The following is a 21,348-nucleotide window of genomic DNA, read 5'->3' on the forward strand; positions in this document are numbered from 1 at the left end:
ATCAATTGCTATTTTTGAAAAAGAATTTTTTCACATCTTGTGGCGATTACTCTAACTTCCCAAAACAGTTCAAATCGTATTGTACAATATTAAAAAAGCTATCGTCTTTTTTAGAACGTCCGAACATTAATTCCAGTAACTCTGTAGTTGAATTACTATACGTATAATTGCATTACAATGTAATTCAATTGTGTAATTGAATTACAATATATCATGTACTATTATAACCTAATAAATGCATAAAATCAGCTGTCTATTTATAAGCCAACGTATTAACAGAGTTACTTTTCAGGCTCGGTAGGTTTAGTCTTGTGCACAAGCAGTGGACGGAATTATCAATGTTTATAAACGAACCAAGTATTTAACAAAACATATTACGTGCAGCACAAACGATGTTCAGTTAACGACTGACAAATTCTCGAAAGAAAACGCTCCCTCATGCACGCTCGTTTCTTTATTTAATTCAACTAAATTCTCTTCATATTGTATTTGCCTCTCACTCGTATAGAGACGAAATTTTGCAGACTGCAGCGTGCTAGAGACAGACAGGTGTTCGCAAAGAGTTGATTCTCTCGAATTCCTTTATACCACTTTGTGTTCAGCAGCGACAGAACGGTAGAAGCCGAATTGCATTCAGCATTTCCATTAACACATCCACGACAGACTCTCTCCTTTCTCGCTTGAATAAACAGGAACACGTTTTCGTATCGGATCTGCTATCCATTGTGTCGGGGTGGAATACAGCGAGGTTCACGTTAATTTCTCTGTGGAAATACTGGGAGCGAATCAAATCTCGAGAAGAAATTGTTTCAAGGACTAACACCAATCGCGCGACCCTTCTATCTATCTTATTCATTTCTGAAAGTTGTTCGTGCGTCGGACAATGTTGTAGAAAAATCCGTGAAACCAAGTTGCAAGTTTATTTTATAGATTATAGTTATAACACATTGCCGACCGGTGTTATTGCATGTTACTGGGTATTTTGAAAAATCTAGGGTCTGTATGGATAATCAGTATTTAATGGAACCTTCAATAGAGAGAGAGCAACAGCAATTTTTATCCTGAACTAACAAGTCACCCTCGATAACGTCATCCAACAGTTCCATTCTAGATTGTAATGTAAAATAAAATTTCTATATGCTTTCTTTTGGTACAGCACAATTAAAGGAAAATAAGTTAAAAAAGTTATTCTGATTTAAAGTGTGTGTGATCAGTTATTATTAACATATTATTATTATTCGACCAAGATGTTGGACCAGATTGGACCAGGTGTCTACCAAAAAGCAGATTCGCCTAACCTTTGCTATATCTAGAATACTTCCGATAAATTCTGTATCTATATCTGCGTCTATATCGTAGACGAGGTTGTTTTCCCTGGAAGTTCGCGATTCGGGCGCTGAATATACGCTCTGGCAGGTCGACGTTCCTTCTTCTTATCGATCTCTTCATCCATTAATCACTGCTCAGCGAGACTGAACTGCCGCGTCTATTTCCCGATGCCGACCCGCCAGGAATAACCATGGCAACGAGTTTTCCTCCGCGATCTCCATATTTTCGGACTCTCGCCTTTTCTCGTCGGTCATTCATCATCCAGGCACCGTCATTTTTTAATGAAAGACCGACCAAACTCGTACTCCCCAGGGACACGAGTATTTTCGCAACGATTCTTCCCGTCCGAACCTTCCAATACATACACACGACGGAATAGGGATTATGAAAGCTCGATTAGGGTTTAGGTCTGGAAGAATTCGTGGCACGAGCCGGCATCGGCTTATATTCGAGTCAGATAAGAGAACTTATTGGAGATTAAATGTGTTCGGGATCGATAGACTGTCGACTGGCCACGCCATTGAGTCCGTTTTTATCCGCGGGTATCTGATCCTCTCATTCTTCTAATGCGAGCTATACTTATTCCGGGTATGACGGAGGTTGCCATCTAATTTTGAATGAAATTCATCCACTTGGTGTGGAATAATGATTCATCCGAGAATGTGATCCCTGATCTTTCTAATTCGAGCAACGTTGATTCCGGGTATGATGGAGGTTGCAAATTTTGAATGTAATTCATCCACTTGGTGTAGAATAATGATTCATCCGAGAATGTGATCCCTGATATTTCTAATTCGAGCAACGTTGATTCCGGGTATGATGGAGGTTGCAAATTTTGAATGTAATTGTTCCACATGGTGCAAAATAATGATCCATCCGAGAATGTGATCCCTGATATTTCGAATTCGTGCAACGCTGATTCCGGATATGATGGGGGTTGCAAATTTTGAATGTAATTGATCCCGCTTGGTGTAAAATAATTATTCATCCGAGAATGTGTACCCTGATTTTTCTAATTTGAACAACGTTAATTCCGGGCACGATGGAGGTTGCAATCTTTTGAATGTACCTGATCCACTGGGTATAATACGTTATTTATAAAATTATTCGAAGCGAAACCCTAAATATTTCTCTGAACATTCTCAAGCTCTTGTAGTAGTAGCAAAGGATTTCAGAGAAGTATTAGCGCATCCGTAGAATCTTAAGCGACCACAACAGCTCAGAGATTCAGAAACATTTCGCAGGAAACCTGGAGATCTTCGAAGGACCCTCGAGAAATTTAACAGACGTCATAGATTCCCAAGAGTCCTCGCACGAATCTCAGAAATATTAAGGTTCCATAGAAAATAGTAAGAACTCCTTAATCAAATTCTGCCAGAGTTCTAACACAATCAAAAATTCCTAGGGGTCTCCGTAAAATTCTAAGAGACACCAAGCTACCTCAAGAGACAGCCATAGATATCAGGGAGACTGTGGAGGTTCGTAAGGCTCTCTGAAAATTTTAAAGAATCTCAAAGGCTCTCAAACGAAAGATAGAAATGAGAAACATGAGAGTTCAACTTTGAAGGATTCTCGGTACGCGATCCTTTCAGTCGAAGGATTTTGAACAGATTAAATATGTTTTGCTTCAACACGTCTAATTAAGTCGGTTTTAGTCCCTTTGCTTGTACTCTCGTACAATTACATCAGGTTGTTGAGAAAGAAATGCAGGATTTTTGTTCGTTTGTTTTAATTGCAATTTTATACCAATAAATATTTACCTTAATTTAATGAGTTATATATGTCATTTTAAAGCTTGTTCTACGCTCTATTTAATTATGCTTTTGATACTTAATATTATTCAAATTTTTATGAAATTATTTGGCTTTCATTTCAGGACGTCAAAACGCGATTTTCGCATTATTTTTTTCCACGAGTTCAAACTAGGCCGAAGTGCCGAATCTGTCGAATCAATCTTCATGTAACCAACTTCATAGTTTTAATCATTGTGAAATGAGAAAAATATGAAACCGGTCATTTGACCGGCAGTGGTGTGTAAAGGTAGGCGCACAATACAGAATGAGTCTTCACCCAGCCCAAAATATGCTCAAATAAGGACAAAAAATCGAGGCGCACAAACCCATGTTTCGACCCAAAATCTAGTAAGATTCTAGTTTCTTTCTAGTTACAATCCGAGGGTACAGTTCCCCCTTAAGCACGAGCTTCGATTAAAAATTCCACGCGAACACTGTGCAACTTGCGTGCAGACTTTGTGCAACAGGTTCGTTCGGAAAACGACCACCGTCTAATGCCCCGCGATGCAACCCGAGACAGCTTAAAGTTCTCAAGCGAAACATTAAACTGAAAGGCGTCGGTTCGCAATCGGATCAGAGGCACAAGTGATCGAGGATGCTAACAATGGATTATATTTCTTATTGCTCGACCGCGCCGGCGCACAGTATGTCCAAACTTACCGTATCCCCACTGAAAAGTTCATTTTCGAGGTTTTGGCCACGATTTCGCCGTTCGGACACACCGTGCGGCGCGAGACAACGAGCCATTATTGCAATCGTCTCTCTTCCACTCGAGGAACCTCGAGACTCTTGTTTCGGCTGTAATCTTGCCCTCGGCTCTTAAACTTTTCGAGCAGACTGTCTCCCGGAAATGCTACTCGAGATACGAAACTGAAGAAAGATATTAAAGCCGAGAGAATTGGTCATTAAACAGACCTGCTCGTGCCAGAGTTCGTTCCTCCTGACGTCGTTCCATTTACCTCTGTACATTTATGACCGATAATGTTTCAGGATCAACGAGTCTTCCTCATCCCGTGGATCGCTATCGTGGCTACGACATGCATCGTCGACGCTGCCCACACGTTGTACCTGTTCGCCGTTGCTGTAAGTACTATCATCCTTGGAAACCGAGCATAAACTTGCGCTGCCGTTCGGCATTATACAATCACTCCCACTAATATTCGGACACTCTTAAAAACACCATAACCCTTTTTAATATTGGAATATACGACTTGAAATGTTTGGACAAGTTGGAACAATTGATTTGCTACAGAACGCGACAGAAATTTTTGAAAAAGAAAACTGCAAGTTGTCGGAACTGTGCAGAGAAAATATACTGAAAGTTGTATTTGTCAACTTTTTTATGTGGGCTTATATGGAAAATTTAGCAAAACACGTTTCGCAGATCTGTATCAATTAAACATATTCTGAGAATTTTAAAGACGGTGAAAATTGCAGTTCTTCACGATTTTCTCGGCCTCCAACTGCAGTAATTCTAAAGATTCTTCCATTGCCTGTCGTTTTTTCCCGCATCAACCGATTAACTGTCACAGTGCATATAATTGACACAACTCTCTACAAAACGTATCTTTTAAAATTTCAATATAGGCCCGCATAAAATAGTTGTAAAATGCAACTTTTTAGTATTCTCTCTACAATTCTCCGATCAATTGCAATTTTTGAAATAATTTCTTTTTACATCCTGTAGTAAACTAATTGTTCTAGCTTCCCAAAAAAGTTCAAAACGCATAGTCCAATATTAACAAAGTTATCGTTCTTTGAGTGCGTCCGAATATTAATGGGAGTCACTGTACATAGACGTAGAACTATCGTCGAACTTTCTTGATAAGGTTCCATCTCGTTCGTGTAATTTTCGACTACTTTTCTAGAGTCGTAAAACTTTTCGTTGCAAATGGTTTGGAATCTGACATTTCATGTTAGACGACCTAATGGAATTTTAGCGAGGGAGTTCTCTACGAGGACATAAACGTTACGTGCACTGTCGTTAAGTATTATACGCGTAGAACTATTAGAACTTGGAGCGTGTAGAACTTTCTTTATAAAGACTTGCGAGGTCGTGCAGTGAGCTTAAAATAATTATTAGGAAATATATTAGACACATCTTTGTTCTGCAAATTCTTCCACCGGTTCAAGTGTGTGAAAAATTTTTTAAAAATATGGTCGTACTCTTTTTTAATTCGGCTTTCATAGTGAACGTTCGGGAAAGGGAGCGTTCGGCAATGTCCCCGTGGCTAGCAATCGTAATTTCAAAAACCCAGATGGGAAAGCTCGTCAGTGGAATGGTGTCAGAGAAAATGTCTAATCGAAAATCCGCGCGGCGGATCGTATCGGTTGGTTCATTCTATCGAGCCGTGTAAAAGCGTCGTGTGCGGAAGCTCTTCGCTCGACACAGCATTTCCAGTGCTCCCTGTCTGTCGCTTTCAATCGCTTTCGGTTCGCTCTGTTCCCGTTTTTCCCCGCGGAAAAACCATCTCGTTTCCCTTTTTCCTCGAAGATGTTTCCGGGAGGTCGAAGCGACCCCGGCAATTATCACGAACATATCCTCTTACCACGCGAATGGATGATCATGCGGTCGGTTCTCACGGAAACACTAGCGGAAAAACCGGAAACACGCGGACACGTGGCCTCGAGCACCGTACTCGAACTCGCGCGGATCGTTTTGCCACGAAAGTGCTTTTGATCGATCACTGTCGTGCATGTTCTCGAAACGCTCCCGACAATGATGGTGTTGGAGAACAATTATTCATCCGCTCTTCTATTCACCCGGGCCTTTGTGCGAATTGGACACAGTTGATTGAAGGAACAAATACATTGACTGTTATTAGGTAAAAAAATACATTGACCCTTTGAGAACTCCGAATTATTTTTCAATTTTCTTGACAATAACTCCCTACTAGTTTTAAGTGTTCTATTTGAAATTTACTTCAAAGTACAGTTCCTTGACTGCTACTCATTTTAGACAATTTTGATTACTAATTGTATTAAATGTTACTCGAGCTTTGTCGTTGTTTTTACCTAAAACATAAGACAATTAAATAAATAAAGGAAGAGCCAAATATGTACATATAAAAAGCCATTTTATCTACATTTTTCAAAGGATTAAAATTCTTCGTTTCTCTACAAGTTAATCTCGATGAACCAAATATCAGGTCCAAGAAGAAAATCAACATGGATCTCAGAACAGAAGCTCCAAAAATATTGTAAAAAATATTAATGTTCGAGTTTTATAATTTAATTTTACAATTTTTGAATTTTAATGGATCTAGTCATTGCAACTACGAATTTTTTAGAAGCATCTATTTCGTCAATCATCGCAGTTAAAATTAAGGGATGTAATTGTAAATCAGGTCCAAGAAGAGAATCAACATGGATCTCAGAACGGTAACTCCAAAAATATTGTAAAACATTAATGTTTAAGAATTTTAATGGGTCTAGTCATGGCAACCACGAATTTGTTAAAAGCATCTATTTCGTCATTCATCGCAGTTCATAAACCATACTTTGTTTAAAGCATTAAATAATTAATAATAATAATAATAATAATCTTCATCATCGCAGTTAAAATTAAGGGATGTAATTTTAAATCAGGTCTAAGAAGAAAATCAACTTGGTTCTCAACAAGTAGCTGCAAAAATGGTTAAAAACGTTTGTTTTGTGAGAATTAAAATGTGATAGACGCCATAGAACATTATCGCAGTTAAAATAGAAATAGAATCAACAAGAATTTTAATAAAAGTAGCTCCAAAAATATGTAACAAAAAATGTGAATGGATCTATTCATAGCGACCACGAAATCGTTGAAGGCATATGTCCGAATTAGGTGTCACAATTAGAAAATCACGCGGCTTGATTTCGACATTAGAACCCGCCGGAATTTTCCGCCGGCGCGTTCTTCATTTCGTTTGATTACACGTGGCTTTCCGCTAGTTTTCTCCCGGGCCGGAAGTGGGTCATCTTTTACGAGAGCCCCGTGGCTCAGTCACGGAAACCGTGCAGTAATTGATCTACTAATTCCGTGGACAGACGTCCGCGTACCTCGCAGCGACGTTGCAGGGAAGTTTCATTAACGAGTCTCCTGTCAATACGCGTAATCATCTCTTTCATCGGCGAAACGCTAACATACGTTTCGAGTGGGTGAATCGGTAACTACCCTCGTCATTTAACCAGCGTTACGGCGAGGTTATTCCAACATCGATGACGCACAATTTCGAATATCATTCAATACCGCGACAGCGTCGTTCCCCGCAAAAAGTGTCGAGGATTACGGACCCGCATTAATTTCACCGAGGGATTAATTAATTATTCCGTGTCTATGGAAATTCTTGATTGTACAGATTAATTCGTAAAAGTTTGGATTAAATCGACGTTTATAACAAGCGGAAGCTCGAATCAGATTACACAATCTTATGCGTTTCGAACATGAATGATTTATTGGAATTTTTATTGGTCAATTTACACAAATTTACATTTTTCGAACGTGCTTTCCTGTGCCAAGGAAGCTCGGGATATTATTGAAGCATTCAAAATATTTTCATTTTATATTTTATTAGATTTAATCATGTTTTTACATTATACAGGGTGTCCCAATTTTGTATTTTATCAGATTCAATAGCAACTGGGGTTAAAGAGAATCATTTAAAAGCGAAGTTGTTTGAACTATTCTACCAAGTCCAGGCTGGTTAACAAATATTTTAAGAGTCAGCAATCCAAGGAGCGACTTCCGCAGAAGGCAGCTTCTATTTTAAAATTCGAAGCTAATGAACTGCCACGATTCGTTTCCGTTCGCTCGTTGATTTCTCGGCGGAAAAAACAAAACTCCTCTCTGGACTGGATAATCCGATCAACAGATCATTTCCCGGCAGGCGAGTTCAATCTTCGTACCCGTAGATGAAATCGCCGTTAGAACAGAGTTGCCTTCCCGCGAAACTTCCACTGTGATTCGGTTGCCGACCTTTAAGTTTTCCACTCATGAGGAAACAGTTTTGACTATTTTCTTAGCCCACGGCTCGAAACTTTTCCTACACCCGAAGAATGTTCTAAGATGTTGAACGCCTAGCTGCCTTTACTTTCGCCTTGTTCCCTATCTGCGAGAATTTTTGCTGGAAAAATTAGTGGACCTTTTTCTTAAACGAATAGTTCGTTTATACATTGTACGAGAAATAATGAATTATTTACAAAACTTTAGTATTTTTATTTGAGAAATAACATCAGAAAATTTATTTTCTATTTCACCAAATAATTTTTTGTTTCACCAAATAATTTTTTGTTTCACCAAATAATTTTTTATTTCACCAAATAGTTTTATATTTCACGAAACAATTTTTTATTCCACCAAATAATTTTTTATTTCACCAAATAATTTTATATATCATCAAATAATTTTTTGTTTCACCAAATAATTTTTTATTTTAGAGATACTTAACTAAAGTAAATCATTTCACGAGAAATATTGAGTCGAGAGAGTCGTTTGGAAACAGAAACGTGGGATAATTATCCGACAGTAATCCGAACCAAAACTCCTCGAGTTTTGATCTGATCACCATTCACGCGCGCTGTTTTCACCTTCAAATGGGTTCAACAATCGTTCGCGCGCTTTATTCAAAAGCGCCGCGCGTGTCGAGTGCTTATTCACCCGTGATTTTGACGTCTTTCGCGAATGACGTCACTCAACCATGCATGGAAAACGTTTCACGAACTCCGGAGAGCTGGCATTTCCGTTGACGCGTGCACTCGATTTTTTAAGATCGAGAGACACGGTTCGGTATTTTTCCTAGCTATACACGTCCTCGCTTTAAAGTTGTTCCCTGCTGATTTTTACCGAAAAATAGCTGCACGGTGTTGAATATGTAATGGATATGTAAACATTTTTTACATGAATTGCAACAAACTGGAGTGAAATAAAAATTTATTTTCTTTCTTAATATGTTTCTTTTTGAATCTTTAGATAATATATGCTCAGAGGAATATATTTATTGAATAATTCCTCATGGACAGCAAAATAAACATTTTCTACGCGAATTGCAACAAACTGGAGTGAAATAGAAATTTATTTTCTTTCTTAAAATGTTTAACAGGACAATACTAGGCAATTTAATATTTTATGTATACAAAATTTATTTACAACTTGTGTATTAACTATGTTTAAAAGTACCCGAGCACGCGTGTATGAATAAATGATAACACTTTGCAAGGGAATTTGAAGTTTATGCTAAAAACTAGAATTGAGGTTGTTGCTCCTCGAAGGATGGGATAAAGTAGCTTATAACAGGTGCGTGGAGAATACAGTCTCAAAAGCACATCGTGTAAGCGTACCGTAGACAGGTCCCTTACAAAATGTTCGTTTATTATTAAACACTCTATCTAACATTTCCCTCCGAAAACTCTCCAAGTTTCTTCAATCATAAATATCCTGCTGAATATCTAAGCTTAGCAACCGTCTCGTACTCCCGCACCATGAAATCTTGTACAAGCTTATTCGAAAAAGATTAACTATTGTATTCTGTTCCGCTCTAGAAGATTTACACACATGTCCTATATTTTACTAAAGTGCTACAAGTACTTTGAAAGATAGAAAAAGGACAATGTTTATACTTTATGATTTAATTTAACGATGTGGAAGTGTTGCATTTGAACACACGGGGGGAGCTTTTAGCCATATCAAAATAATACGTTAATAGTGGTTCGGTTTAAAGCGTAGACGTCTGACTAAACACTGACTTGCACTACTGCCTCTGATAGTTCGATTTGTGTCGTCGATGTCTGACCAAAGACTGACTCGCACTACTGCCACTGGGAATTCAATTTACGTCTTCGATGTATGACCAAAGACTGACTCGCACTACTTCCACTAGGAGTTCAATTTACGTCTTCGATGTCTGACCAAAGACCGACTCGCACTACTACCACTGGGAGTTCAATTTACGTCTTCGATGTCTGACCAAAGACCGACTCACACTACTGCCTCTGGTAGTTCGATTTGTATTGTCGATGTCTGACCAAAGACTGACTCGCACTACTGCCACTGGGAATTCAATTTACGTCTTCGATGTATGACCAAAGACTGACTCGCACTACTTCCACTGGGTGTTCAATTTACGTCTTCGATGTCTGACCAAAGACTGACTCGCACTACTGCCACTGGGAGTTCAATTTACGTCTTCAATGTCTGACCAAAGACTGATTCGCACTACTGCCTCTGGTAGTTCGATTTGTGTCGTCGATGTCTGACCAAAGACTGACTCGCACTACTGCCACTGGGAATTCAATTTACGTCTTCGATGTATGACCAAAGACTGACTCGCACTACTTCCACTGGGAGTTCAATTTACGTCTTCGATGTCTGACCAAAGACCGACTCGCACTACTTCCACTGGGTGTTCAATTTACGTCTTCGATGTCTGACCAAATACTGACTCACACTACTGCCTCTGGTAGATCGATTTGTGTCGTCGATGTCTGACCAAAGACTGACTCGCACTACTGCCACTGGGAATTCAATTTACGTCTTCGATGTATGACCAAAGACTGACTCGCACTACTTCCACTGGGAGTTCAATTTACGTCTTCGATGTCTGACCAAAGACCGACTCGCATTACTTCCACTGGGTGTTCAATTTACGTCTTCGATGTCTGACCAAATACTGACTCGCACTACTGCCACTGGGAGTTCAATTTACGTCTTCGATGTCTGACCAAAGACCGACTCGCACTACTTCCACTGGGAGTTCAATTTACGTCTTCGATGTCTGACCAAAGACTGACTCGCACTACTTCCACTGGGAGTTCAATTTACGTCTTCGATGTCTGACCAAAGACTGATTCGCACTACTGCCTCTGGTAGTTCGATTTGTGTCGTCGATGTCTGACCAAAGACTGACTCGCACTACTTCCACTGGGTACTGCCACTAGGAATAATAATTATACTTTCTGATTTAATTTAATGATGTGGAAGTTGCATTTGAACACATGAGGGAGCTTTTAGTCAGACCAAAATAATATTTAAGTAGCAGTTCGATTTATAACGTTGACGTCTGACCAAAGACTAACTCACACTACTGCCACCTGGAGTTTGATTTATGTCGTCGACGTCTGACCAAAGACTCACTCGCACTACTGCCACTAGGAGTCTTGAAGGTAGTAAATTCGTCTCGAGGTACATCGATGCTCACGTGTTCTCGCCTGGGGGAAGTGAGATAACGCAATTCACCCGGAGAATTGATCTCCGATGCTCACAGGTGGCTGCCGGAATCTCGATCGCGTATTCACCGGACTAATGAATGAAGTAATAACGCGGGCAGGCCATGTCATCGCGATGCTTCTGCTGGTTCATCCTTTATTGATCATAATCAATAGACTGCGGCTTTACGTGACCATGGCGATTTCAGTCTGTTGACGGCGACGTAAACTGTTCGACAAAGTGTGACAAAGTGTGACAAAGTGTGACGAAGTTTGACAAAGTTTAATTAAATATTCCAGCTCTCGACGTTCTTTTGACGAATTATTGCGAAAAAGAATATGGTTCCCCGAGATATTTAATCATAATAATTCTCCAAGCTTTGTGTTACGTCGCACACTTACTGATGTTATTATTATTATCGGGAAAGAAACCAAGATACTGGAAAGACCGGAAACGCTTTAATAAAAACTGCCATGGAAATATCAATTATACTCGATTGCAGCAGAAGAATATTCTCCTTTGATCTTTAGTCGTTCGCTCGTGCACATTCTTTTTTTTAACACTTTCCATGCGTTTTTGACGATCCAAAACATGTTTTTTTTGTGAAATCTAAATATTACCTCCTCTGGTAATTACTTTTATGAGATAAATACATTTTTTTTCTCAAAAATACTGAGCGCAAATCGCTCGGTCCGTTTGTCAGTCCTAGAACTGACCCGCATTGAACGCGTTAACAGAATTTATTTCATACACACACATTCGTTTCTTTGACTACACGATTCAGTTTAGGTTCGACGAATACTTCGATATTTACTGTTGAGTGGAAATATATTGCATGAAGCTAATTAACTAATCAAGAATTGTCTGATTCAATATTGGGAGAATTATTCAACTTGCACTTATCGGCTAAGAAAAATTAATTTTTGTGTATCCCGAGCCCCAAGAATGTATAATTTTGGTCTAGCTTGAAAGTATACATATACATACTAACGACGATACAAATAATCCTGGCTCACGAAGTGGAATAAGCCAGTTGTAGTCAGCCGTCCGTACAGAAGACAGAGCTCGTTAAACTCGTTAGGTTATTCCCGGCGAACAGGCCGACAGATAAGAACCATGAACACGTAAACGACGCTGCAGGACATAAGGAAATGTTCATCGGCCGTGTCGCATACTAAGCAACAGCCCTGTACGCATCAGGGGACAGGTGCAAAAGTTCATCTCCGCCGCCGCGTTACAGCGCATCCGACCGTACACATAATCTTCATTAACGTTCTTGCAGAGCTTGTTTCACCCTCGAAACAAAGAAAAAAGAGCGAAGCTTTTTGCGAGAGTATCGAGTGACCGTTCCCGTGAATCCGGAAAAGGAACGGAAAATTATATTCCCGACAGAAAAACTTCGGTCCCGTAGAAGCGTAAAGTGATTATGATAAAATGAGGGTGAACGAGCAGCTAAAATTAATTTTTTAAATGTAAACATGCAATTACTAGCAAGAGTGAAATGTATAATTTTTGAAATTTTTGGAAGTTTATGAGGTAGAAAAGTATTTCGAGAAAATTGCGCCCAAATAATATTTATAATAAGTTTTATAAGATAAGTTTTATTTTATCAATAATATTATTGTATAATGCGTATTAATAAGAATGAAAAATATAATTTGAAATGAAATGCTGATGAGGTAGAAAAACATTACGAAAAAATTGCGCCCAAATAATATTTAATAAGTTTTATAATATAAGTTTTATTTTATTAATATTATTATTATGTAATGCGTATTAATATGAATGAAAAATATATATTTGAAATTAAATGCTGATGAGGTAGAAAAATATTACGAGAAAATTGCGCCCAAATAATATTTAATAAGTTTTATAAAATAAGTTTTATTTTATTAATATATTATTATATATATTATATATAATGCGTATCAATAAGAATGAAAAATATAATTTTTTTGAAATTTGCGTTCCGAAACGGAGAACTAAAAGCGAGTGAAATACCGCCTAGGTAAAAAAGTATTTCGAGAAAGTTGCGTCGAAATAATGGAAAAATTTGAATGCTAGTTCGACTCCGTTGAAATCACGTTGCTGGAAGACTCGTTTCGACAAAACACGCGCAAAAAACAGTTCCGCTGAGCGATCAAACGCAGGTTCGTTCAAAGAAACTTCAGAGCGCCGTTGACGAAGAAAATGAAACGTGTACGCAACGAGCAATTTTTTTTAGAAAGTGTCGATAACAGCGCCGAGATACATGGACGATGTATTTGCATGTGTTTGAGCAAGACTCAATCGACTGATCTAACTTTATGTTCTGTTTCAGTCTACTTTCGACCCGGCGAAAGTGATGCTGTACACGCTGAACTTCTTCCTTTTCTCCCTGAACGTGAGTAGATTTAATGAACGACACTGGTAATCACAGCGATAAGTAGACTGCGGATCTTTATGCAGAATATAAAAATGTTTTGCATTGATTGTGGCTAGCAGGAATAACATAAACATTGTTCTCCATCCCTTAACGACTTTGTTATATTAAAAGCAACATTACAACATTCTTGAATTTTTTCAATCTTTTACTGTTTTATATTTCAGCCAACCAATTTTTTTCATAAATGCATAAAGATCCGCAGTCTAGTGATAACTATTTTGAATTACTGGATTCAAAAAAATTGTTGAGATGATAGACTTAAGCTTCAATATTAACAATAGACTGCGGATGTTCATGCATTAAATTCGACAGAATTCAGTACGATTTTTATTCATTCTGGATCCACAAACGCTATTTCCAAAGATTGAAAAATCGTATAAACATCCGCAGTCTGCGTGTACTTTAATTCTCAATGCGAATTACACTCTGCCATCGGTTTGTCGCAATGATTAAATTCGCAATTTCAACGACAGAAATTATAATAAACGGATATCGCCGTTGGGCAAAATGAGATCTGATTACGCTATTAAAATGTAGTAATCCCCAATTATTACAGACCTACGGGTGCAATTAAATCGTGGTAATTAAAGTGAACGATAAACGATCGCGGGAAGTAGTCCGCAATTAACAGTCGCGTTTCAATCGCGATTGTGCGGGCGAGCGTTTCGGATCGCATTGCGTCCAACACATGGCAGAAACGATTCTGTCACGTTATCAGACGATTATCAGAGCTGGTTGGCGAATTACGGGTTATGTTCCATCTGTCCTCTACTTCAGACATATTCGCTGTTGTGCGTCATCTCCCAGTATCAAGAATATATGGCTGGTCGGGGGACCGCCGCGGACGACTACGAATACAGGGTCAGTATTCTGAGACTGTCTCAGCGGAAACAGGAACGGGATAAGGGACGAAAAGTTAAGTGTACTAATTATATTGTTCACACTGTTTCATTTTCTTATCTGGCGGTAATCTACTGCGAAGATCCGTTCTATGATCATTGTGATTCTTGACGCGAGATTTCTTCATTGAACTATTAAATGATCGGGAAAAGTGTTTCGGAAAGACAATATTTTTATTGGGTTGGCAAGAAAGTAATTTCGGTATTTTAAGGGTGTGGATCCTTCGCTGACCTTGGTCGAGCGAGAGTGTGGTGGTGCCCTCACACACCGCTAGACACTGTATACGTACACGAGGTTGCAAGGGTTCCGTAAATAACAACTCGCGTCTCGCTAACGCACATTTGGGGCCCCTACGTAGTCACAATCGCTAGACAAAAGACCCACCAATTGCGGAAGACTCCAAGAATAGCCTACTTTTGCGCGTTTTCGAGGCGTAAATTTCATTTATATAAAAGATGTATACTTCCGCACATTCAGGGACACATACAATGTCAATGCAACCTTTATTATGTTAAACTATGCGTGTTTAAACACACAGTTTGATATTTACGAAGTACACCCCCCTAAACGGAGGGTTTCGGCACAAGTATCAGTTCCATGGCATTTTCAGCTAGGAGCGCTAGTGTTTCTCAATTTTTAGTCACTGTTTTACCGATTTAGTCACAAATATCGGTAAAATATCGGTAAAACAGTGAGTAAAAATTCAATTGAGCGCAGGAATCTCCGCTTTCAAGGAAGTACAATATTTTTGGGACAGCCTGTAGAAGCAAATGTAATAAATTTCTGTATGTTCATTTTAATTATAAATGATTAAAATCCGCAGGCCAGCGATCACAGAACAAATAAATGTCACATTGCTACGTCTGTAAGAGAGAATTTTATTGGACGATTGTCAAAATATTTTCTTTCCGAAGCACGCCCGACGTCTCAAGGATCTGCATGTAACAATACGGGGACGCGCAAAGAATTCGTCGAAAGGGCAGACGGAGGGGCACATGACGCGGGTCGACATTTTTAGTCGAGCAATTGCTATTATTGGGCAACGGTGACACGAGTGTATTCCAGGGCCACATCGCGTGTCCTTCCGTTACTCTAGAAAAGAAGCTACAGACGACCGTGTTCGAACACGTCCTCGATCGAAACCCAATTGCATCGCGTTCCGCGTCGCATCAAAAGAAAATCCCGTCTTTTTGACTAGACCGCCGTAGTTCCAGGCTGAAAAAGATCTCCGTGCCACGTCGCTGTAGATCGTTATCGAAATGGGGCTTCCGGCAGTCGACTGCAACTCGTTCGTGTGATCTCAATTGATGTTCTTCGGAATCGTCGTCTAATCGATCCTCTATTATCCCGTTAATACGCTTTTCTCCTCTAATGCGCTTCGACGATCGATCTTAATCCATCTTGTTAGTTGAGTTGACTATTACTTATTGACACTCTGACAGGGAACTATTTTCCCGACATCTAGATCTAGAGAGCTCGGTAATTTGTCGATGAGTAATGGCAGTGAGACGCTAGAATCGAGAGATCGCGGGTGTTTGATATTGTAATTGGAACGCTACCTACTGAATCCTTATCTTCGAAATTTACGACACGACCATTTTCTTATGAACTATGGTACTGCGTGCGATTTTATCGACGCTGTGACCGCGAAATTAGACGATACACGTTCCACGGTGTCTCGTGGCGTATGTATACTCGGGTCTGGAACGGATCGTTTGAATATCTTCGTTGATTCATGATTTCGAACGTTGCTGTGCTCAATTTTAGATGCACTTCTTCTAGTCTCTTTTTTGTTGACACAACTTGTTGCTCGTTATAAAAATTGTAAGCAACCATGCTGATTTTTAGAAGCACTTGCAACGTTGATGAAATTTGCTGTTTTAGGCTCGATTTACGATCATGTACTTTCTACTATGAAAATCCATCATTTTCTTTCCAATGAGACTGTGAATAAGATCGTTGAAACAACTTGTCGCTCGTTACAAAATGTTGTACGCAATCATGCTAATTTTTAGAAGCACCTGCAACGCTGGTAAAATTTGTTCTCTTGATCTTGTTCTTTACGAGGCTGTTTAACACATAAAACAGTTTGAATTTGAAAAAATGTCTGAGCGATTTTATTGCCGCTATACTGACTTTATCGAAGACTGTTAGCAGCAGAATTTAACAAAACTCCATGACAAATGTTTTTCCCAGAGCTTCTTTCTCGCTGTTTAACACATTAACACAGTTTGAATTTGAAAAAATGTCCGAGGTATTTTAGTGCCACTATATTGACTTTTTCGAAGACTGTTAGCAGCGGAATTTAACAAAACTCCATGACAAATGTTTTTCCCAGAGCTTCTTTCTCGCTGTTTAACACATTAACACAGTTTGAATTTGAAAAAATGTCCGAGGTATTTTATTGCCACTATACTGACTTTTTCGAAGACTGTTAGCAGCGGAATTTAACAAACCTCCATGACAAATGTTTTTCCCAGAGCTTCTTTCTCGCTGTTTAACACATTAACACAGTTTGAATTTGAAAAAATGTCCGAGGTATTTTAGTGCCACTATATTGACTTTTTCGAAGACTGTTAGCAGCGGAATTTAACAAAACTCCATGACAAATGTTTTTCCCAGAGCTTCTTTCTCGCTGTTTAACACATTAACACAGTTTGAATTTGAAAAAATGTCCGAGGTATTTTATTGCCACTATACTGACTTTTTCGAAGACTGTTAGCAGCGGAATTTAACAAACCTCCATGACAAATGTTTTTCCCAGAGCTGCTTTCTCGCCGCAGTTTGATTTCCTGCTGGTTAGAGTCGGATTTTGATCATCTGAATGCCTCGAATGTCTACTCAACGCGTAGCAATGCTCTCAGCTGGCGCAGAGGAAATTCGATCCCGCCTCTATACGTTGATTAATGCAAATTGTGTAGGCTGCTACGTCGAACTTGCACGCCAATGCATGGATATCGACCACGCGCTATTGGCTCCCTTGAAGCGTCGGCTGACATCGCGACGTTCTGTCGAAGATCCCTCAAATAGGCGTCACCCGGCTCGACAGACACGAACATCACTGACAGAACTGATTTAATCCGACAATACGCGATTCTGTGGATTCGTCGATCTACGCTCAAAATTCACGATGAACCCAGTTCGCTCAGGGTCCCATGGAAGTCATCGACACAGATTTCTCCGACACGGTTTTCACCGACAACATTTCATTAATTAATTAATTCAAGAACATTCGGTTTCATATTTCGTTTTTCCACTGATTTCCATTCAATCCACATTAATTAATTAATTAATTAATAAAAATTAATGAAATGTTATCGGTGAAAACCGTGTCGGTGATTTCCATGGGATCCATCCGCTCATTTCTTAAACGTTAAGTAACGTGCCCCGACGAAACACCAACAAAAATAGCTATCGACTTAGCATCGATTGTTTAGAAATAATTTAATTGATCGAACTATAATAAGCCTTTCACCTCGTTCTTAACCCCTTCTTTTTTCTTTTCACTCTCGCTGGCAGCTGGTGTGAACACTGTAAGGAGAACACTCGCTGCATTCGAAGCTTCCTGGATTGTTCGAAACATCGCGGTGGCCCGGGCCATTTGGAAATTACCTAAAATTGCCAATTCTTTTATTGTACAGTTAGGAGCAAAACTGATCACTAGACTGCGGATTTTATGCATTTATGACAAAAATGGACATGCGCAGTTTAACGCAGTGGGCGAATTACGAAGATTTAAGGACGTCAGTTTATTCATTTCAGCTTAATAAGACAATTAAAAGAAGGAAGCTACCGTTTCGATCAATTACTAATATAGCAATTTTGCAAAAAATCTTACTTCTTTCCTGACTTCTTTCGGTTCCGTTTTGAGCCTTTATCAAAGGTGGAAATTTGCTGTAATTGCTCGGAGTGATCGAGTAACGTCGACCGCGCGTAAGCTTTTAAGTCGGGAACGATGGGACGGACTAATGTGTCGGCAGAAGAAAGAAATGAGCGGCGGTGAACGCGTTAATTATCAAATGAGTCTTATGAAGTGTCCTTTGAAGGTTCCGCCAGTGAGGTACGTGTCGCAGCCGCTAACAACCACCGCCACGTCTTGCTTGAGCTCCCGACGAACGGCAACCAACAACGAAACCAAAACGACCGCAACACCGACACAGAGTCCCACGGCGGGACAGAACACTCTGGAGAAAAGTCCAGTGTCGGGGAGGCCTGCTAGGAAGCACGTCCAATTCCCGGACACGGCTTTGGAGGAGCAGAAAGTGAAATCAGGTTAGCAAACAGAAAAATATATAGCTCACGTACGTTCAGCTAAAATCGATTCTTCGGCATCAGAATCTGGGGAGAATCTTTGTCCTTAATAATTCTCTAGTAGTCAGTGGCGGGTTTAACGGTAACAGGGCCTCGAATTTCGCAGCATTCATTTTTTTTTTACATTTTCTTTTGTTGATAAGTTTATGAGAGTTTTCTTGCGACTTCTATTTCTAACTTGAGTTTGAAAGCTCCAAAATTTTTACCGTTTGGGGCCTCCACTTGACCGGATCCGCCACTGCTAGTCGTGAACAAGAATTTTATTGTCTGTTTATATTGGGTTGGAAAGAAAGTCGTAGCGTTTTCGAATTAAGAATCGAAGATAAAATTAAGGTATTTATTCATATGTCTATTCAATAGCACGAGAAGTTACCTCGAAAATGGCAGAAAGTAATAGAACAAAATGGAAAATATGTTATTGGACAAATCTATGAATAAATATCTGAATTCTAGCTTTCAATTTTCATTTAAAAACGCTACGAACTTTCGTTCCAACCCAATGTTTACCATTCAATATTGGCAACAGAAGAATCTTCTTTTGATCAACAAGAGAAATAAGTTACGTTGAATATAATATTATAAATCGTATTTTGTACAAGCTGACCCACGATACAGGCACGTAACAGTTAACGCGTGAGATATACTGCGAAATTAACTCCCGAGGACTCAAGTTCTGTACCAAGGACCAATTAGGACTAAGCACTAACAAATTAGGCCTCTAACCGTACCCCACGCTGTATCCTCGGGGATTTATGTCCGCGCACGGTATCCCAATCTAGAGACAAATGATAATGAAATTAATGAACACAAATTAATGTCTATAATAATAAATTCAAATTAATGAAAGAAAATATTTTTCCAGTTCGATGTCTTCGATTTCACGGAAAAAATTGGCAGTTGCACTCGCAGTCCGTCAAGATGGTTGCCTTTAGAGAAAATTCAGAATTGCATTCGCAATCCATCAACAATTCGCCTATGGAAGATCTCGAAGCAGAAAATCCTTTTCGTCTTCAATGTCTTCAGGGATTTCTTAAAAAAAAGATAAAAATTGCATTCACAATGCAAGGGGACTTCACTTATATTTTCCACATTGGAATTCTCAGCAGGAAATACTTTCCCTCGGAGATTTCTCAGACAAAATTTGCGGTTGCACTCGCAATCCATTAAAAATAGTTGGCATTAGAAAGAATTCACAATTGCGTTCGCAATCCATCAACAATTCGCGTATAGAAGCTCCCAAAAAAGAAAATCCTTTTCGTATTCAATGTCTTCAGGGATTTCCTAAAAAAAAGATAAAAATTGCATTCACAATGCAACGGGACTTCACTTATATTTTCCACATTGGAATTCTCAGCAGGAAATACTTTCCTTCGGAGATTTCTCAGACAAAATTGGCACTTGCATTCGCAGTCCATCAAAAATGGTTGCTATTAGAGAAAATTCAGAATTGCATTCGCAGTCCATCAACAATTTGTGTATAGAAACTCCCAAAAAAGAAAATCCTTTTCGTATTCAATGTCATCGGGGATTTCTTTAAAAAAGAAATAAAAATTGCATTCACAATGCAACAAACACTTCACTTACATTTTCCACATTGGAATTCTCAGCAGAGAATACATTCCTCTATCTTCGAAGATTTCTCAGACAAAATTGGTAGTTGCGCCGGCAATCCATCAAAAATTCCTACCCGATTCGCAACCTCGAGCACGCCAAAGCTCCCCACGCAGGAGATACATTTCCGGTTCGAAATCCCCGGGGATTTCTTTGAAAAAATTGCAGGTCGTATTCGTAGTTGAACAACTCCATCTCCGCGTTCGTCTTGGTGGTGAATTCCGTGCACGGAGATATTCCGCGGAGTTAAATCGGATTCTCGGTTGGCAGAACGTCGCCTGTAATTTAGTATTGGTAGGAAGTTTTCAACAGTATCCCGGTCTCGGTAGTACAACGTTAATGAACTCGGCTAACAGGATGGCGTGTGCGCCGCGAAATTTCCAGTAAACTACATCATCGGGAACCGATCCGATAATTACATCGCCGATTGATTTCGTACTGTTCCGCTGACCTCAGATCGATCGAACCGGAGGCGAGAAGCAGTTCGGCTAGCTGCGGGGGTTGCACCGGGTCGATTCGATTCGATTATTGTTATCCGTTGGCAGTCTTCCAACGAACAAAGGAGAACAACGCTGATCATCCACGCCGAGCATGTTTCTCGAGATTCGCGCGGATCGAATCGTAAACCGGTCGTTTGATCTCGAAATCCTGTTACGGAATCCTACATTTCATTTCTGGACTCCCGTTCCACCTGCTCGCCGCGTTCTTATATCATCACCGGAACGTATAAATGTGCTGAAATGAATTGATTGATGCAGCACGTGCTCCGAATAACCGGATAAAGTGGAGTAATTGGGTCGCCC

General features: G+C 39.5%; 1 protein-coding gene across 2 annotated transcripts in view; it reads left to right on the forward strand.

Moving 5' to 3' along the window:
* LOC143212031 (uncharacterized) overlaps positions 1 to 21,348 on the forward strand; it is a 53,063-nt gene that overhangs the window by 27,675 nt on the left and 4,040 nt on the right. Inside the window, exons 4-7 of one of the 2 annotated variants that reach the window (XM_076430305.1) lie at positions 4,113 to 4,205; positions 13,619 to 13,681; positions 14,501 to 14,638; positions 18,670 to 18,895. In XM_076430305.1, the coding sequence (XP_076286420.1) occupies positions 4,113 to 4,205; positions 13,619 to 13,681; positions 14,501 to 14,638; positions 18,670 to 18,895 (520 nt within the window). The remainder of the gene's footprint in view (positions 1 to 4,112; positions 4,206 to 13,618; positions 13,682 to 14,500; positions 14,639 to 18,669; positions 18,896 to 21,348) is intronic. The other variant, XM_076430306.1, reaches the window with a different exon arrangement.

Source organism: Lasioglossum baleicum, chromosome 9 (assembly GCF_051020765.1).
Source record: "Lasioglossum baleicum chromosome 9, iyLasBale1, whole genome shotgun sequence".
NCBI lineage: Eukaryota > Metazoa > Arthropoda > Insecta > Hymenoptera > Halictidae > Lasioglossum > Lasioglossum baleicum.